Consider the following 18,284-nt stretch of genomic DNA (forward strand, 5'->3'; position numbering starts at 1 on the left):
TGGATTGCGTTATCTTCAGGTTGCCCAGCAGGGGGTGCTGGAGGGGGACTTTGCCCTGTGCATCAGTCTGTACCACGGCTATGAGCTCCTGCTGCAGATGGGGCTGCGGTCCCTGTTCCTCTTCGTGCAGGGCATCATGGATGGCAGCAAGGGTAGGTTCCACAGTCTCGTTTCGATCGTCTGGTCGCGATGCGCAATGCGCACAAGATGTCAGCTCTGAAATAGTCACAGCACTGGTTTATCTTTCAGTCTTGGTCTAGTCTTGATGAATTTTAAAAGCATAAACATCATGATTTGCATTATAGCTCAGAATATCCTATGGCCTAATTAATTAAAAGTGGCGTTTTGTGCAGGAGTGCCTTTGCCTTACATTAACCTGTGTGCAGTGTGCCCTCTCGTGATATCCTTGAGTGCTGTCTCAGTTCCTCTTGCAGGTGTGAGCTGCAAGAAGCACAGAGTTGCTGTAGCTCTTCTCACTTGTTGTTCCCCCATCACTGCTGCTCTGTTTAAATGCGGCTGTGCTGAGCCTTTGGTCTCATTCTGCTGGGACTGTAGAAAAATGCCAAGAAGGAGGCACGTCTGTACACAAAGGGTGGTGGGAGTAGGTGTCTTGCTATCCAGCCATATTGTTGAAGCCGACACCCTGGCTTCTTCCAAGAAAGGAGGTTTTCGGGTCAGTTAGCAGTCCTAATGGCCTCCTCCTGTTTGGAACCTTGTAATATTGGGGCAGCATATAAACTACAGCCCCCTCATTACACCTCTGCCTGGGGAGTCTTGCCAGACTTGTGTCCAGATGTCATAGTTCATTCTGTCTGCGTCCTCAGAGATGCCAAGAGCGAGGAACGAGCTGCTGCGTAACCAGGACTTCATGGAGCTCTATCAGGAGATGGAGGCCAAGTTTTTGAAGCCCAGCAGGGCTCCACCTGCAGGTACCCCATTCCGCATTGCATATGCTCCTCTCTGCTTGCATGTTGAAAATATATGAAAAGCAACAACCTCCTAATCTCTTATAGTCTGTTTGTAAGATGACTTATTTACGATTGAGTTAAAGCCCTGGGTGATGACACAGTGGTTAGCTTTGCAGTGTTGGGACCCTGGATTCATTTCCTGGGGTGATGTCTGTGTGGAGTGCACAGTCCAAAAACATACTGGTAGGTTAATTGGCTTCTGGGAAAATTGGCTCTGGTGTGTCTGCATGTGCCCTGCAGTGCACTGGCAGCCCGTCCAGGGTGTACCCAGCCTTGCGCGTGTTGCGTGCTGGGATAGGCTCTGGCTCCCCCGCAGCCCTGAACTGGGTGAAACCGTTAGAAAATGAATGGATAATTCATTTCTCTGTAACTTAACCTTTTGTTCTTGCTCTGTCAGTTGGAGGACAGTAGATTCTTTTTTTATTAAAACAAACAGACATAAATGAGATGAAACACCGCCTTTGCCTTTATAACTGGATCCTGAAGTGCATCGGTCTTGGAGAATTCCTCAGTTGCCTCTGTGCTGCTGTTTGTCAGGGCCTGAAGAGCCATTCTTGTACAGCCACCCCAAACTGAGGAAGCTGGAGGAGGTGGTGCTGGAGCATTTCCGGTCCTGGTCGGAGCGCACAGGTAACAGCAGCAGCAGCGGCACCGTTTCAAATCAGAAACCCTGACAGAGACGCCAGGTCAAATGAATGCGGCCATCTATTTAGCTGCTGAGGTTACCTCCTGGTCAGCCTCCCTGTCCACAGATGACTGAAGAGGATGAGATTGATTTGGTATTAATTGGCTATGTAGTGCCTCTGAGACTCTATTCTGAGCCGGAATCTGGCCAGGCCTCGTCTTCTGATAGATTCTGTAGATAGATTTTTCCCCACTGAGAGCTGATGTGTGGTGAAAATAACGGTGCACTATGGCTGCTGTCGCATCATCCAGGTGGGGCTGCACATTGGTGGTGGTAGTGGGATTCCCCATTACCTGTAAAGCGCTTTGAGTGGAGTGTCCAGAAAAGTGCTCTATAAGTGTAAGGAATTATTATTATTATTATTATTATTATTATTGGTCTGCCTACAACAGCCTCTCATGTCATTTGGAACCAACTTTAAACTCCTTATTTCAAAGTGCGACAGACTGCAAAGTTTGGAACACGATTTCCAGTCTTTGTACATATAGGAGTAAATTCCAAGTTGAGCGCTGGCTGCGTCTTTGTGTTCTTTGTGGTCTCGATGAGCCGTCTCTTCTCTTCCTGCCTCCTGCAGGGCTGGGCGGTGCGGAGGGGGCGGCCGATCGCGTCTGCACCCGCGTGATGATCTTCTCGTCCTTCAGAGAGAGCGTGCAGGAGATCGCCGCGATGCTGAGCCGACACCAGCCCCTGGTGCGGGTCATGACCTTCATGGGCCAGTCGTCAGCAGGAAAGGGCGTCCGGGGCTTCACCCAGAAGGAGCAGCTTGAGGTACCTGCTTACGTGGCTGTGAGAGATCGTGAGCGCCTGGTTTTAGTCTTAACCAGTCTACAGCAGGAGCTTTTGTGGCACACTCCTGAAGAGCTTTAATTTAATTGTAATTTTAATTTACAAGAATTGTGTCTAATTAAACCTATAATTAGGTCAGTGTTCTTGGAAAACATTGTATATTTATTTTTTTTTGTAATTTAACCAATTTTAAAATATTTGGATATAAATAGTAGTTAGGAAAACCTCTCTATAAACATCCAAAGACTATCTGGAGATTCAAAATCCATCAATGTGAGATGACAGTTTTGCTTCAGGGAAGATTTGTAAGAAAGCTTTCTTACTGGGTGCAGAAAACTGCCAAGTTTACAGGCAGTCCAAGAAGCGGAGCGTTATCTTGTGTGCCTGTACATGACCTGTATTCTCTATGGGATCAAGCTGATATATATTACTGTGTGCCCTTAGAATTCTAACCAATGTGCTCTCGTTTGTTGAAACTACTGCTGTTTGTAAAACCTCTTTATTTAGTAAGTGCCTGGGAAGAAAAAAACATCTTAAAAGCGCACAGTGGATCAAAAGCATCATATGATTATGGAAACAGGAGAGATGTGCAGCAGAAATGGATACAATGGAGTATTTTAAAAAAGCTACGTCAACAACAAGCATCTTATTATGTTAACATTGCAGAGACTGTGGGCAATCCCTGCTTTTCTGAGCTTTTTTCGTGCTCATGCTAATGAAGGCATCTCCTGCATTCCAAGGCTGACTCTAAATCCAGTCTGAAAGTGGTGGCCCCACAGCTGGCCACAGAAAGGGAGGTTGCCAGTGACACAAGTGTGCCTCTTGTGCACACATAGCTTTATTTACGCCACAACAAATGGCTTGTACAGTATGTTTTGAAATCCCTTGGTGAGATTGACAGTTCTTTGCACTATAAACATTTTTAGTAAAAACATTTTTTCCTCGATGAAACCCAAATTAAAATCTCTAGACGTTCTAAGTCTATGAAATAAAACTCACAATAGTCCTTTATATTGCAAACATTGTTTCCATTAGCTCCTTGATTAGCATTAGATCCACTCCGCCAGCAAGCATATGATTAAAGAATCTGGCTGGAGCAAAGTCATGTGATTAAATACATTGAAATGGAGGTCTGTTGAGAAAATCTGATCTGGTTTCTCAGTTGCACAGCGTTTTCTTCAATTAATAATGTTTAGGTTTTCCTAACTTGTTTCCAGAAGCTCTGCTGCTTGATTTTTGATTCAGGGTCAGTTTCTGCTGTTGAAAGAAAGGGAGGGTCGTGCTGACTGATGGGCCAGGATGACGGTCAAGTGAGCAGATCACTGCAATACGGGGACCTGTGTCCCCCTTAGGAAGTCATGCCTGCTGGAAACTAGTGTGCGGTTTGCAGTCCGGCTCCAGCTTGGAGACGAGCTGGTGTTTGAAACCGATAAATCAACAAAGGCCTAAATAAAATGTTGGCAATTGGCAAACTCTTCGATTTGTGTAATGACACCGCATGTCATTAAACAATAACAAAAACGCATTCAAGAAAATGTACTTTGTGCTGAAAATGGAGTGATGTCCGTCCATTCATTTTCTAATCCGCTCCTTCTAATTCAGGGTTGAACTGGGGGAGCTGGGCTCTATCCCAGCAAGCAGGAGCGATGTACTGTAATTATGGCAGGAGATTTCCCTTTTCAAGGAATTCCCTAGTGATATCAAACCTTACAAGTGTGGTATCTGGAGCAGAAGGCAAAGATTGGGGAAACCATACCATAGTCAATAAATCGTTAAAGGTGTGCATTTTTTATTTGATGTTTTTATTTTGGCAGCGTTTCTTTACACGACACAGCAGTGCGTTCCCTCTAAAAAAAAAACAGCTTTCAGTTTGAGAATGTGAGTGCTAGATATTGAGATTGGAGTAGCATGGTCGTTCTTTTAATTCTTAAATTCAGTTTAATTCTTGAATCTACACTTATACTGCCCTTTTATTTTTAAGTGACACATTTTTAAATAAGTGTGGCTCCTACTGGGCTTTCAGTCTTGATTGTTAAAATTCAGAGAGAATATCTCTGACCCATCGGTTACGCTAATACCCTCCTGCAAAGAAGCATGACTCCCAAGTAGTTGTTCTGAAGCCTGTGCGCATTTGGTTTTTGTTTTCAGTGCGGATTCATTATTGTCGGCGCAGGTTATCAAAAAAGCCTGTGTTTTACACTTAAATTAGCTTTAAGCTCGTATTACTGTTTGTTCGCTTTCGCCTTCCAGCTCTGTGAGGACATCCCACAGTGAATCATTATCGAAGGCAATATATTTCTTGATGTATCTGTTGAAAACCTCTCTGTTTTCCATGCTCCTGGAGTATCCACACTCTCCCAGGCCCAATCCTGGTCCCCTGCAGGTGGTGTTTTTTTAGACTGCGGGAGCCAGGGGTATTTAGATACCTGCGGCGAGCGCCTGGTCACTCGCGTCAGTGGGCAGCGTCTTGACTCTGCGGGCTCCCCTCTGTCCAGGTGGTGCGGCGGTTCCGGGAAGGCGGGTTCAACACGCTGGTATCGACATGTGTGGGGGAGGAGGGGCTGGACATCGGCGAGGTGGATCTCATCGTGTGCTTCGACGCTCAGAAGAGCCCGATCCGGCTGGTGCAGCGCATGGGCCGGACCGGGCGCAGGCGGCAGGGCCGGATTGTCGTCATTCTGGCGGAAGGCCGCGAGGAGAGGGTAGGTCCTGCAGCCCATGTGGCTCCCGCCATGCCTGTGCTGTCCAGAGCTTCAGACTGGGGCACGCATTTAGCTGTAACCGCTGTACAAGGCATCCTAGAAGTCGAGGGACAAGTAATAGGTTTATTCCATGCTGAAAAAAACCTTCAGGTAGCTCACACCTGAAGCAGGCTCCACGGCCGAAACGTTATGTTTTCTTTCTTCTCTTTTCAGCATGGAATAAACCTATTACTTGTTCCTTTGCGTCAGCATGCGTAGGCTGCAGCTACCCACCTATCCTAGAAGTTGAGCTGCACGCAGTGTATTTAGATCCCAAATTCCATTTATAAAGCAGTATCCAGAAATATGCGGTTGTGCCAGAAAATCAAAACTGATTTTCAGCTTTGTATTAATGAGTGCTATATACAGCTCTGAATCCTAGAAAATGTGTCTCTGCTGCAGTGTCGATGACTAGGCATGTGACTTGCGTTGCCTTAAAAACAAAACAAAGCTTTTACACTAAGCAGGAATGTTTTCAGAGACGGATAAGTTGATCAGATCTTATTCCTTCACTTAAAACTATAAGTGTTGAGAGAAAATAACCCATCTGAGCTGAGGAACTCAAATGATGTCTGTGTTCCCTATGTCTCAAAACTCTTGGGAGTTAGGATGTTATGAATAAGGTTCATTAATACCGTTGTAGCTGCGCATTTCGCTGCAGGTGGAAAGAGATGCAGTGCATTTTCGCTGGTTTTCTCTCCAGACGTACAACCAGAGTCAGAGCAATAAAAGGAGCATTTACAAGTCGATCATGGGGAGCAAGCAGAGCTTCCGCATGTACACCCAGAGCCCCCGCTTGCTGCCCGAGGGGGTCCGCCCCTCCCTGCACAAGATGTTCATCACCAGTGGGCAGTTCGAGCACCGGCAGACGTCCCGCCGCGCCTCCAGGGGCAGGAGGTCCGACGCCCTGATCCAGGAGTCCTTCCCGCGCCCCCGAGTGCCAGGTCAGACGCGTGCGGGCAGTGGTGGCCGAGCTCTGTGTCCCGCTGGCGCAGTCTGCCACGCTGCGCAGGCTGTGGCTGTCCTATGTGTGCAGCTCCAGATCTCTTGTGCTGTGGTGTTCTTTTGTGTTCTTGTAACCTGGTGTAGCGGCGAGGCTTAATAATAAGGCAGAATTAAGTGTTTCTGAGCTTCCCAAATGAGGCCCCATTTCTCTGTTCATCTCTGTGGTGCAGCCACAGAGAAACTATTCATGCAAGATGATTTAAGGTTTCCTAGGACAGCTCCCAAAGGGGGATGCACTTAGCTAAGTCTGGCTATCATGATCAATGGTCATCCACTGGCGCCTATCAGTCTAGGGAGTGCCGGATGGACATCTGGACTGCATTACTAAGTGTCAGGACTAAGTGACTCATATCTCACCTTGATCAACCAATCAGGGACTGGTAGGGCTGAGTAACCCACGTGGGACTCTGATGCCCATGGAACTTTCAGCCAATCAACGAGCTGAAGTTCCTCCAGGTAAAAACAGGCAACACAGAGAGCCTGAGAGATTCAACAAGATTCAGATTCAACAAGATTCAGATTCGGGAGATTCAGTAAGATTCTGGAGAGGATTCTGTGGACTGTTCTAAAGGGAGTTCAAAGGAGAATTCCAGGGCAGGACGGCCCAGGAGCAGAAGGCTCCCAAGGGCAGGACATTCTCGCAGCGCGCCTCCTGACCATCCCGAGACTCAGCCCGGACAACCACGGAACGGCCAGTGTGTCCGAGTGCCAGAACTTTCCTTTGTTCTAAGAGTCTAGAGTGGAGGTTGCCAGAGAGTAACCAGCAGCAGGCCTCGTGGACAGGTCAGAACTGTGGACAGCTGAATCACTATTCAGAACTAGCTCTTCATCAGGAACGAACCGGTCCTCTTCCTGACTTGCTGGGATCCACAGTCATCTTTTCTCCTGTGCACAAACTTTGCTAGTTAAAGCCAACACTAACTAGCCGGTCAGCGAGCATCAGCAGCGCACCGTCGCAAGCCGCACAGCACAGCCTGGCACGGAGCCAGAGAGCGCGGATTGGACAGCAACAGCCTGCAACTGTTTCTTTGTGCCCGCAGGAGATCTGAATCCCCAGAAATTGGATGAGTATTCAACTTCAATGCATTACAGCTCGAGAATTCAATTGTTATCCCAACCAGTTGATATCAATTTAATTCCTAAGGGTTATGTACTTGTTTTGAGTATCTAATGTAGAAGTTGTAACCAAGTTCACTTTACGAAACGGTCTTAATGAATGATATACTGAACGTATGTCCTCTTGATGTGTAACACTTCGTAACTGAATGAATATATATCTTTTGTATTCTGATAACCCTCTCGATAAGATCTGTTAGGTTTATATGCATATTCTATGTATTAATAAATGTATCCTCGTGTATTTGTACCTGTGTGTGTGCGTTGTTTGAGTTATGTCGCATGGTTGGATTCTAAAGCCATCAAAAGAATCAACTTTGTGATTTACTGCTACAATTAATAATTGTCTCAGTAAATGCCCAAACCCTACAGAACTGGTGCCTTCAGAGAGCCACTATGATTACATATTTGGCGTCCCTGAACGGCTATTAAACACTACATTTATGGCGTCCCTGGGTGGGCGTGGCAAGACTGAAATGAGTCAACCAAGCGGAATAATTCATATAAAACGCCGCGGGTTTCATACACGACAATACAGTGTGCTGAAAGCCGAAAGGAAAAAAGTTCCCCTTGCTCTTTAAGCAGTGCTTGATTGTTTTGTGATCTTTTGCAATCTACCGGGTTGATTGCATACTTGATCTTGTGGTTTTCTGTGGTAAAACTGTGATTTCGTACTTAAAAGTAATACTCTTTAAGTTTAACGATGGTTGCTAAAAGGTCTGAATTCGAGTCGCTATTAAGCACTCTCTCTAGCAGCGACAAGTCTGACCACGATCTCTTCCATATCTCCGTCAGCGGAGAAGCTAGAAGGATAAATCTCCATTCTCTGAGAGAGCTAGCGAAGGACATAGAGAGATTTGACCCCGCAGTGTCAGAGAATAATATCGAGAGTTATATTCAGGACCTCAGGTATACCCTGCAGTACCTGCCAAACGCCACAGAACAGGAGAAAGTGTTTCTGGTCAGGAAAACTACCAGCAGAGCTGTACATGAGTGGATGGCTAGGCAGATGAAAGAAGTCTGTAATGACTTTGAGCAGCTATGTCAAGCACTTATCGAAGAATACAGTGCGTTTATTGACCCGACTGCTGCGATAGCCGCCGCTCTTAACATTAAGCACGAGAGAGCAGAGTCCCCTCGCGAATATTACGAGAGACTTAGACGAACTTATTTTGCAGGGCGAAATTATGAGGGTTGCGAAGAGAACACACATTTCAAGGGTTTATTCATTGCGAATCTCCACCCGTCAGTCAGAAAGATGATCTTAATGCATACAGATGCACAGACCATGAAAATGACTGATATTAAGAGATTCGCGCAGAAAGCCTGGGAGTATGATGTCCAAAGTCGCTCTGAGCAAAAAGCTGCTAAAGCGACTGTGTTCGCCGTCAGAGCCAGCAGGGTTAATTCCCCCCTGCTCGAAGGAGCACAGGCTCCTGAGCTGGCTAAGCCCCGTTCCAAAGCACTCACACAGGACCGCACCCAGCGTCCTAAGTGCCATGAGAACACCGGGGAAGGGAAAGGGCTAGAAAAGGCTGAACAAAAGGATTCAGTAGCCGCCCGCCTGGCCAGGCTTGAACAAGCTTTATTAGGACAGGGACAACCGCTCCCCAAGGCTGCCGGAAGCGTGAATGAGCTGATACTCTCCACTGGAGGAGGCGGAGACCCGCCCCCTCTCCCTCCCTCAGTCTATCTGATTGAGCGGAAGGGTTCCTGCCTGGATGAGGTCGGCCACTCCCAAGCGAGTGCTGACTCCACCCCTGAAGTCACAGAGCAGGCAGTAAAACAGAGAGGAAAAGCAGGAAGCTTTTACCTCAAGGCTGCCATGGGAGATGTCTTACCCAGTGAGACACTGATTGACACTGAGGTTGAAAGGTGTTTGATGTCACACGGCAAGCTCAAACGGGTTGAAAAAGAAAAGGGCATGCGACTCAGAGAGGAACCTTTGGTGGATCACCAGAAAGGCAAAGTGTGGAAACAGGTCAAGGCTCCTAAGCCTTCTGTACAGAAGGAAAGGGGGGCCAAGAGGCAGACTGTGCTCACACAGTGCCCACCGAACACAGAAGCCTATGTGGAGATTCCCTCTGTTCCCTCTGGACAAGAAATAAAAATATTTTCTTGTTCCCCGGATATACAGGGAAGTCGTGTCCCGGCTGAGGTCACAACAGCCTCCCTGCCACAGGAGCGGTGCTCCAAGCAGCCGCCTGATCCACCAGGTAAAGCACACCCCTTTTACATCCCTAAAGAGGAGCAGATCTCCCCACCTGGCGATGAAAAGGAGCTTTCCCTGTGCACCCTGGCACCCAAGAGGGGTCAGGACCACCACCCTGCAGTGGTGGAAGGGATCCAGATGGCAGGAGAGCAGGTTGGTGATGTAGCCCTCGCCCTTAGCCCTGAGAGGTCCTCTATTAGTGAGGATCTGCTTGAGCAGCTGTCACAGGGCCACCGCCAGGTGCCCCTGGTGCAACATTCACAGGTTAGACAGGAGGTCCAGCTGGACGCTGAGACTACTGCGCTGTGGACACACCTGATCCCAGATGCCGATTCCCTCTGCTGTGACCCAGGGAATCTGCAGTCAGGTAACATTATTTCTCACAACTACCAGGTAGTGAGTGAGACTGACCTGATTGTTCCTGCCTCGACAGCAGGGTTGCCAACACACCCAGTCCCCCAGAAGGGACAGGGAATGAAAGCCGAGCCGGTTTTCTTACAGCCACCAGCTCAGTCTGTCAGTCTGAGTCTGACCAACAGTGGTTCACCCAGACTGGAGCTGGATGGTCAAGTCACCCGCCTGCCAGTGCAGGACATCGCAAAGAGGGGTGTCAGAATCCCCGCCTGCACTGACATGGGCCTGGTGGGTGATAGTAAGTTCAAAGACAATGAACTAGCTATCCCAGTGCTGGGGCAGCTCCCTGAACCCCTAGCGAGGGAAGGGGGGAGCGAGCAGGTGTCCTACACCTACCCCCAGCGAACGACTGTAAACATGCCGATAGAGGGATTCCTCAATCAGGAAGTGTGCAGGGTGGACCTGAACAGTGAGAATGGGGTAACAATCTCAGATCACTCAGGTGCTCCAGATGACCACTCAGCCGAGGGTCAGGCATGCTCCACCGCTGCACCGCCCCCTGCAGGGTTCCTAGAGCACAGGCATGAACAAATCGAAAAAGCAGATGCCCTGGAAATGGAGGAGCAGCATCAGCAGCTGTGTCAGATCTCCCCAGATTTCCAGGATGTTGGTGCCCAAGATGCCACATGGCATACTGAGAAAGACACCATGTACACGCTGCGCCAGCTTAGAAAGGCAACAGTCACTCAGAAGGAGATGACTGGGATCAGCCACCCGAAAAGACTTTTGGGAGGACTGATTGCTGCCGCCGCTGTTGCACGTTTGCTTTTTCTGGTAGGTTTGTGTGCTACTGGCACTCTCACCCTGACTGCCCCAAGAAGGCAGGTGTCAGAGAGGCCAGAGGGTAGTGACAGACTGTATCGACAGCAGCAAAAGTTGGAAAGCTTAGGGAAAATCCTACAGGCAACTTCCTATGCAACAGGGTTAAACCTTATTCCCCAAACAGTGGACATGATTGTTGGTGTTATACAGTGGGTTTATGCTTGTGTGCAACAGGCCAGAATGTTGACACAAGACCTGTTAAGGGAGTTTAGTGCCACTGTAGCCAGTCTAGCCACGGCACAATTCCCAACCCACTTGATTCCACTCTTCTCAGTAGAGGAGTATGTGACATTAACCCCATTGCTCATAGCTCACCCAGAAGGCAATCCAAGATTGAATTCGTTTCCAAATCTTGAGATGGGTATGGCTACCAATGCTATCCATTGGCTGTGTCTAAACGATTCACCAATGAAGGGTGTAAAGCTACTAATGGGCAGAGGGAGGTTAATGAACCCCATGAAGAGCAGGTGGGAAGTAAATGGCTGGTCAGCACACCACATTTAACTGACACTATGACTTGTGACAGGCATGATGCAGCTACCTAATAAAACAGTTCCTTTAAGTTCCTGAGGAGGCCATAGTACAGCTTGAACTTAACACTGTACGGTCTGGAACCAGACAATATAAGACCAAACTTGAGGTCGTGGATGCCTTCAGGTGCCACACTATTGAATTGGATAGAAATCCAAGAAACAGTAAGCCCTGAAGAGGTACAGGTAGTTGAGTTTGCTTTAATGGAACAAACCTCCAAACCACCCTAGCAGATACCCAACACAGGTGTTGTGGTTTATCGGGGGGCTGGGAACAGGAACTGGTGTTATTGTAACACTGCTGCCAGGTAGCTGGATCATGACTGGATGTACTCTGAATGCTGTACTCTCACATCAAGATGTACTCTGGGTAGCACGAATGAGTCAAAGGTAGCATGTCAAAAGAAAGGAAGTGACTTCTCCCCAAATATCTACCACAGAGGTATCAGATATTGACAGTGAACTTCCTGATGTGTAATTCCTAGACTTAGATAATGTCTCCTACCGTGTTTATACATACTCCAGATGTTATTCATCCTGTTTGTATCCAATGCTGGTTCTGGTATGAATTCTCGAGGAGTAATGTGGACATTTAAGATTAATGTTCTAATGGCAAGGGACATCACTTAACTCTGTTTTTGTTTTGAAGGCAACAACGCCTCAGGACCTCGTGACCTTCAAAAAGGGGGGATATGTAGCGGCGAGGCTTAATAATAAGGCAGAATTAAGTGTTTCTGAGCTTCCCAAATGAGGCCCCATTTCTCTGTTCATCTCTGTGGTGCAGCCACAGAGAAACTATTCATGCAAGATGATTTAAGGTTTCCTAGGACAGCTCCCAAAGGGGGATGCACTTAGCTAAGTCTGGCTATCATGATCAATGGTCATCCACTGGCGCCTATCAGTCTAGGGAGTGCCGGATGGACATCTGGACTGCATTACTAAGTGTCAGGACTAAGTGACTCATATCTCACCTTGATCAACCAATCAGGGACTGGTAGGGCTGAGTAACCCACGTGGGACTCTGATGCCCATGGAACTTTCAGCCAATCAACGAGCTGAAGTTCCTCCAGGTAAAAACAGGCAACACAGAGAGCCTGAGAGATTCAACAAGATTCAGATTCAACAAGATTCAGATTCGGGAGATTCAGTAAGATTCTGGAGAGGATTCTGTGGACTGTTCTAAAGGGAGTTCAAAGGAGAATTCCAGGGCAGGACGGCCCAGGAGCAGAAGGCTCCCAAGGGCAGGACATTCTCGCAGCGCGCCTCCTGACCATCCCGAGACTCAGCCCGGACAACCACGGAACGGCCAGTGTGTCCGAGTGCCAGAACTTTCCTTTGTTCTAAGAGTCTAGAGTGGAGGTTGCCAGAGAGTAACCAGCAGCAGGCCTCGTGGACAGGTCAGAACTGTGGACAGCTGAATCACTATTCAGAACTAGCTCTTCATCAGGAACGAACCGGTCCTCTTCCTGACTTGCTGGGATCCACAGTCATCTTTTCTCCTGTGCACAAACTTTGCTAGTTAAAGCCAACACTAACTAGCCGGTCAGCGAGCATCAGCAGCGCACCGTCGCAAGCCGCACAGCACAGCCTGGCACGGAGCCAGAGAGCGCGGATTGGACAGCAACAGCCTGCAACTGTTTCTTTGTGCCCGCAGGAGATCTGAATCCCCAGAAATTGGATGAGTATTCAACTTCAATGCATTACAGCTCGAGAATTCAATTGTTATCCCAACCAGTTGATATCAATTTAATTCCTAAGGGTTATGTACTTGTTTTGAGTATCTAATGTAGAAGTTGTAACCAAGTTCACTTTACGAAACGGTCTTAATGAATGATATACTGAACGTATGTCCTCTTGATGTGTAACACTTCGTAACTGAATGAATATATATCTTTTGTATTCTGATAACCCTCTCGATAAGATCTGTTAGGTTTATATGCATATTCTATGTATTAATAAATGTATCCTCGTGTATTTGTACCTGTGTGTGTGCGTTGTTTGAGTTATGTCGCATGGTTGGATTCTAAAGCCATCAAAAGAATCAACTTTGTGATTTACTGCTACAATTAATAATTGTCTCAGTAAATGCCCAAACCCTACAGAACTGGTGCCTTCAGAGAGCCACTATGATTACATATTTGGCGTCCCTGAACGGCTATTAAACACTACACTGGTACATATAATATTTTAATGCAAACAATTTGCTACCATGTTAACATTCCTAAAGCAGTTATTGAAGGTCATATACAGTAAATATTTAAACCCGCTTGTCCATTCTAAGTCCAAGAAGCGAATGAAAGAGTCTTAAGCGTTGTGTTCCTTCATCACACCGAAGCAGTCTGGACATGCTTGCTGATGCTGATGGGGTGTTTATCCGGAAGAGTCCTGTTCATCAAGACTCTAGATACCTTGCAGTTGAGATTCAACATGCCCAAGGTTTCTGGGAAGGGTCTCTCCATGGTGTCTTGGGGTTTTGGAAATTGCACAGAAAGGAAAAAAGGGGGTGTTTGTCCTTGGGGCTGAGGTACAACTGCCTCAGCCACTGCTGCAGAAATCGGGGTTGGAATGCTGTTGGATGGTGAGCGATGGGGAGCTGTTCTCACCTAGGCTGGTGGGTTCCACCTGGCTTAGCACTTGGTTGATATCTGACCCCAAAAAAAGAAGAGGCTGAGGTTTGTGTGATTCTTTGTCTGCCCTGTTTGGTGAAAGCATTAAAATGCTCCATTAGTTCCTCTTGTGCTCACTCGGCTGTCACAATGTATAAAGCTTATTAGTGACAGGGTTAAGTAGCTACAATTTCTGTTGCTGACTTTGCAGAATGGAACGTTTTTTTAACTCAAACTAAAGTCAATACATGCTTCAGAACATCGTTTTTTTTTTCTCCTGTGTTTCAAGGCACTTGCAATATATAATCAGTGCTGATTCTACACCTAGAAAAGGTGTTTACAATAATACAGTATCTTTGCAGATATCGGTTAAGAACAACCCAGCTGCACAATCAGTTTGCCATTCCAATGGCTGGTAAGGCCATGACAGAGCTTTAAGGACTCTGATAACCTCATTGTGATTGGTGTGGGATTTTTGTTTGGATCACTGGAAGGATTGCATCAACATTTCTGGCAAATTTAGAAGCAGTAGTCCCTGGCTGATACCGTCAGGTTCTCCCAAAGGGACTTCTGTCTACGTCTAGCTATCTGTCCCCACATGCTGCATAAAATACAGAACGAGTAATGAAAGCTGTCAGTGTGTGTTGTTAATTTGACTTGTTTGTTTCACAGATGTGAGAGTGATGGCTGAACTGAGCCTTATGCTCTGTTTTGTAGGGTGTCCTGCAAGCAGCGTGAAGGACGACGGGCTGCTGAGCCCGGAGGAGCTCTCTCTGTGGAATTCCAGCCTGCGCCTGGAGGAGGAGGAGCCCCAGCCCACGCTGCCACGGTCGTGCTTCCTCTCCCTCAAGAGCGAGCCTCCGTCCCCTGTGAGCACACAGCTGGGCGCCCCCCCGTTTCCCACCGCCTTCCTCCGAGGGGAACCCAGAAGCTCTTAATAAAATTCACTTAAGCCTTTTTTTTAGAGGAGTTTTTGTCTTGAAAAAGCAACCTGGCTCTTGTGTTGAATCCTGTAGGTTTAAATCAAGAAATACCTATACGATATCCTCATTAGTCCTCATTGTCAGTTAGCTGCTAGCAAACATGCAAACCTGTTGCCACGAATGGACTCTCATTTGTAACATTTGTAACTCATTTGTAACTTCTGTTTCTATATTGTTATACAGTAAGTTTGATTTAGCTTTAGCTTTGAAAAGCAAAAATATAGTTGTAGCTTGGCACAACTGCAACTACCTATAATGTTTTAACTGCCTGTTTTCAGGAAGGAGTTTGATGGTCGCTGCATTTAATCCTAACGATCACAGTGACGCCCATTGATCTTTCTCTATCGGCAGGAGTGTGTGCCCACTTCCAGCTGTCGGGAACTGTCCCTGTGGGAATGGAGGTGCTGGCAGAACAGGCTCTTTCCAACAGCTATGGTGGATCACTCCGACCGATGTCGGCACTTCTCCCAAATCATGGAGCTCATAGACTGCATGAGGCAGGAGGAGAAGGTGAGAACCTCATTATGGCCACCATATCGTTCCAGCCAGCCAATCACGCTCGCTGTGCCTTTTCAGCCAGCCAATCACGCTCGCTTTTGTTTTTTTATTGTGCCTTTCTGAACAGCCAGTCCCGCCTGAATGGGTTTTGATCTGTGTATATTTATTGGTAGTTTGGAAATTGGAGTTCAAACCTGGTGATTTGCTCCCGGGACAAATGGAGCACACCAAACAGGAGAGCTTGGACAATTCGTTTCAAGCTTTCTCTTCACTGTTTTGCGTTTGTGTTAACTAACCCGAAAGGCATTTTTTTTTCTTCTTTTGGAAGTGCCTATGAAGCAGTGCGTTTGACTTTCCTCAGGGTGCACAAAGAATGTGTTTTCCTGCTGGAAGGCAGATCTGTGTTCTCAGTGAATCTCATCTAATTTCCTAATGACCAGTCTGTAGATGTGTGCTGTCTAATTTGGACTTTTTTGTTCTAATTGCTTTTGGGCATTACACTCAGAGCTGTTCATTTTCCATTTGTTGCAAAGCTGTTATGCCACCGCTAGCAATACTACTATAGATGAGGTGAAGAAATTCTGTTTTTTAGTTTAATTAAGTTTCTGTTGTGGCATCATGAAGGAGGTAACTGCAACATAATGTGCAACCTGTTTGCTGCTTCTGGTGTTCCTTAAATACGTTGCATCACATTTTCAAGATTTATTTCCCCTTAGTTAAATCAGCAGTTGTGTTCTATGCTGAGTATGTCACTGAATACTATTTGGCCTACCAAAGATGTATTTTTATCTGTGAATAAAAACCTATGGAACCCAGTTGTTCCACATTATGAATTCAGCTCAAGTTGTAAATGACTGACCTTGTTCATTCAAAGGTTCCATCTTGGATGGAGACCAATAAGGAGAAATCTAAGATAAAGGCATGTTTATTTAATTGCTCGGAACATGACATTTAATGATATTTCCTGCGGCTGTTTGCAAACATAGGCTCTGTACGTTGCGTGCAAAGGTTAGGCCCAGGGTGCTGCTGTTCAGGGCTTCTCATAAACAAAACCTTCTATCTCTTCTATCTGTCATGGCTGTGTAGCTTCAAAGCATTTATTATCCCTTTCTTTTTGTCTTAGTGGACAGTTGCCATCCATCTTGTTCCTAGAGCTGTCTCAGGCTGCATATGTAACAGCACTGCCTGTACCAGTGCACTGCCGTGCCAGAGTAAGCAGAGCAATCACTTATTAGCTTAAAGGATCATTGGGAATAATTTCTGTCGATATTGATACTTAAATCAGTTCCCCTTTACCCAAGTAATTAGGAAATTGCTAACTTCAGGTCAGATCCTGCTGTCATGGAGATATACAAAAGCAGTTTAATCTTTTAAGGCTTTTCAGCATGGAATAAAGCTGTACTTGTTCCTCTGCAGCCTATGCATGCTGACGCAGCTGCCTGCTTGACCTTCAACAGTGTATGTGCCAGTATATTGACTGTTTTAACTTGGGTGGCTTTTTTTTCTATTGGGTCTGAATTAGATGTTTAAAATAACATTTTGCTGGTGTTGCTTGCCTTGAGGACAGTGATCGTGGTCACGCGTGGAAATCCAAATGGAGAGGCATTGTGAGCCTCAGGTACTGGATCTCCACTGTACTGGTCTGTTTAGAAAACTCACAGATGAGACAGCTGTTCTGTTCTGCTGGGCTGGACATCAGAGGAAAAGAGCTTTACAGAGGGGCTAAATGGGGTGTGTAGCCTCCGATCGTTTGTAACTTAAATAATGTGATTAACAACCAGAGATCAGAAGACGCTGGTGTGAGAGGGATGACAAATCTATCTTTTTCTATTACTGGAGTTATTGATATTTTAGGAATATATTGCTGAGGTTAAATCTGACAGTTGCAATTTCCCTAATTCAGTTTTAGAGAACATTTCGAGGTGTTTTGTTTCTTTGTTCTGATCCACGTGACCTTCTCCAATCCTTCCCACCAAAAGCATTCCCCTTTCCAGCTTTATGGATCTGAAGAGCTCGGTTCACTCCATGAGCAGCCTGTGAATCAGGGTCTGCTGGGATGGGTTTTCCTCTGAAATTGCAATGCCCGCCTGTGATTGCCCAGTGCACCAGGAAATAAACAGCCTTGTTTGTAGAAGAAAAAAACAACAACCAAGAGGCTCCCTTAACTGGGCAAATCTGTGCTTTGACAGGTGGAGCCAACACTAGCACGCTGATTAAGAGCTGCTGAAGGGTTTCATCGAGACCGATCAGGATTTGTGGGGATTTTGGCTCTCGGCGATGGCCGTGCCAGTCTGGGTATTGCCATGCCACCCTTGCAGTTCAAATTCTTGAGTGCTGAAGCTCTGTGGAAGTAGGGCCATGGCATCGCAGGTCACAGAATCCTGACTTTCCTGTGGTTTGAATACCCGTTGCTTTTAATTCGGAAATGTTCTACTAAACATCGGAGCATGCAGCTTTTTTTTAAATCTGAGCACCACACGAATCAGGGGCACCTGTGGTCAGGTGTAACTCTTTTGGAAAGGTGTTATGCTTTATGCAGCTGTCATACGCTCTACCAAAAAGAGAAACATAGCCTTTTCACGCTTTCCATTTTTAGCATCCCTTTATCTCTCTCTCTCTCTCTCTCTCTCTCTCTCTCTCTCTCTCTCTCTCTGTGTGTCCCTCTTAAAACAAAAAACATCACTTTATTAACCCTTTACAATTTCTTTATTAACCCTTTACGAATTGTCTTTTCGCATACCCCAGCTTGCTCTCCATGAGACACACAGACAGTGTGAGAGCCTGGGGTCAGAGCGCAGGGTCTGCCATTGTACGGCTCCCCTGGAGCAGTTGGGGTGAAGGGCCTTGCTCTGGAGCCCAACGGAGTAGGATTCCTCTGCCGGCTGCGGGATTTGAACCGGCATCCTTCCAGCCACAGG

General features: G+C 46.7%; 1 protein-coding gene across 1 annotated transcript in view; it reads left to right on the top strand.

Moving 5' to 3' along the window:
- The window catches only part of fancm (FA complementation group M), a 70,783-nt gene that overhangs the window by 36,980 nt on the left and 15,519 nt on the right, over nucleotides 1-18,284 (top strand). The window contains 8 exon segments of the mRNA XM_088925160.1: nucleotides 20-152; nucleotides 825-929; nucleotides 1,506-1,621; nucleotides 2,245-2,421; nucleotides 4,935-5,141; nucleotides 5,884-6,124; nucleotides 14,603-14,754; nucleotides 15,220-15,378. Coding sequence (XP_088781286.1) covers nucleotides 20-152; nucleotides 825-929; nucleotides 1,506-1,621; nucleotides 2,245-2,421; nucleotides 4,935-5,141; nucleotides 5,884-6,124; nucleotides 14,603-14,754; nucleotides 15,220-15,378 — 1,290 coding nt within the window.

The sequence above is a fragment of the Atractosteus spatula genome, chromosome 9 (genome assembly GCF_055471065.1).
Source record: "Atractosteus spatula isolate fAtrSpa1 chromosome 9, fAtrSpa1.hap1, whole genome shotgun sequence".
Lineage (NCBI taxonomy): Eukaryota > Metazoa > Chordata > Actinopteri > Semionotiformes > Lepisosteidae > Atractosteus > Atractosteus spatula.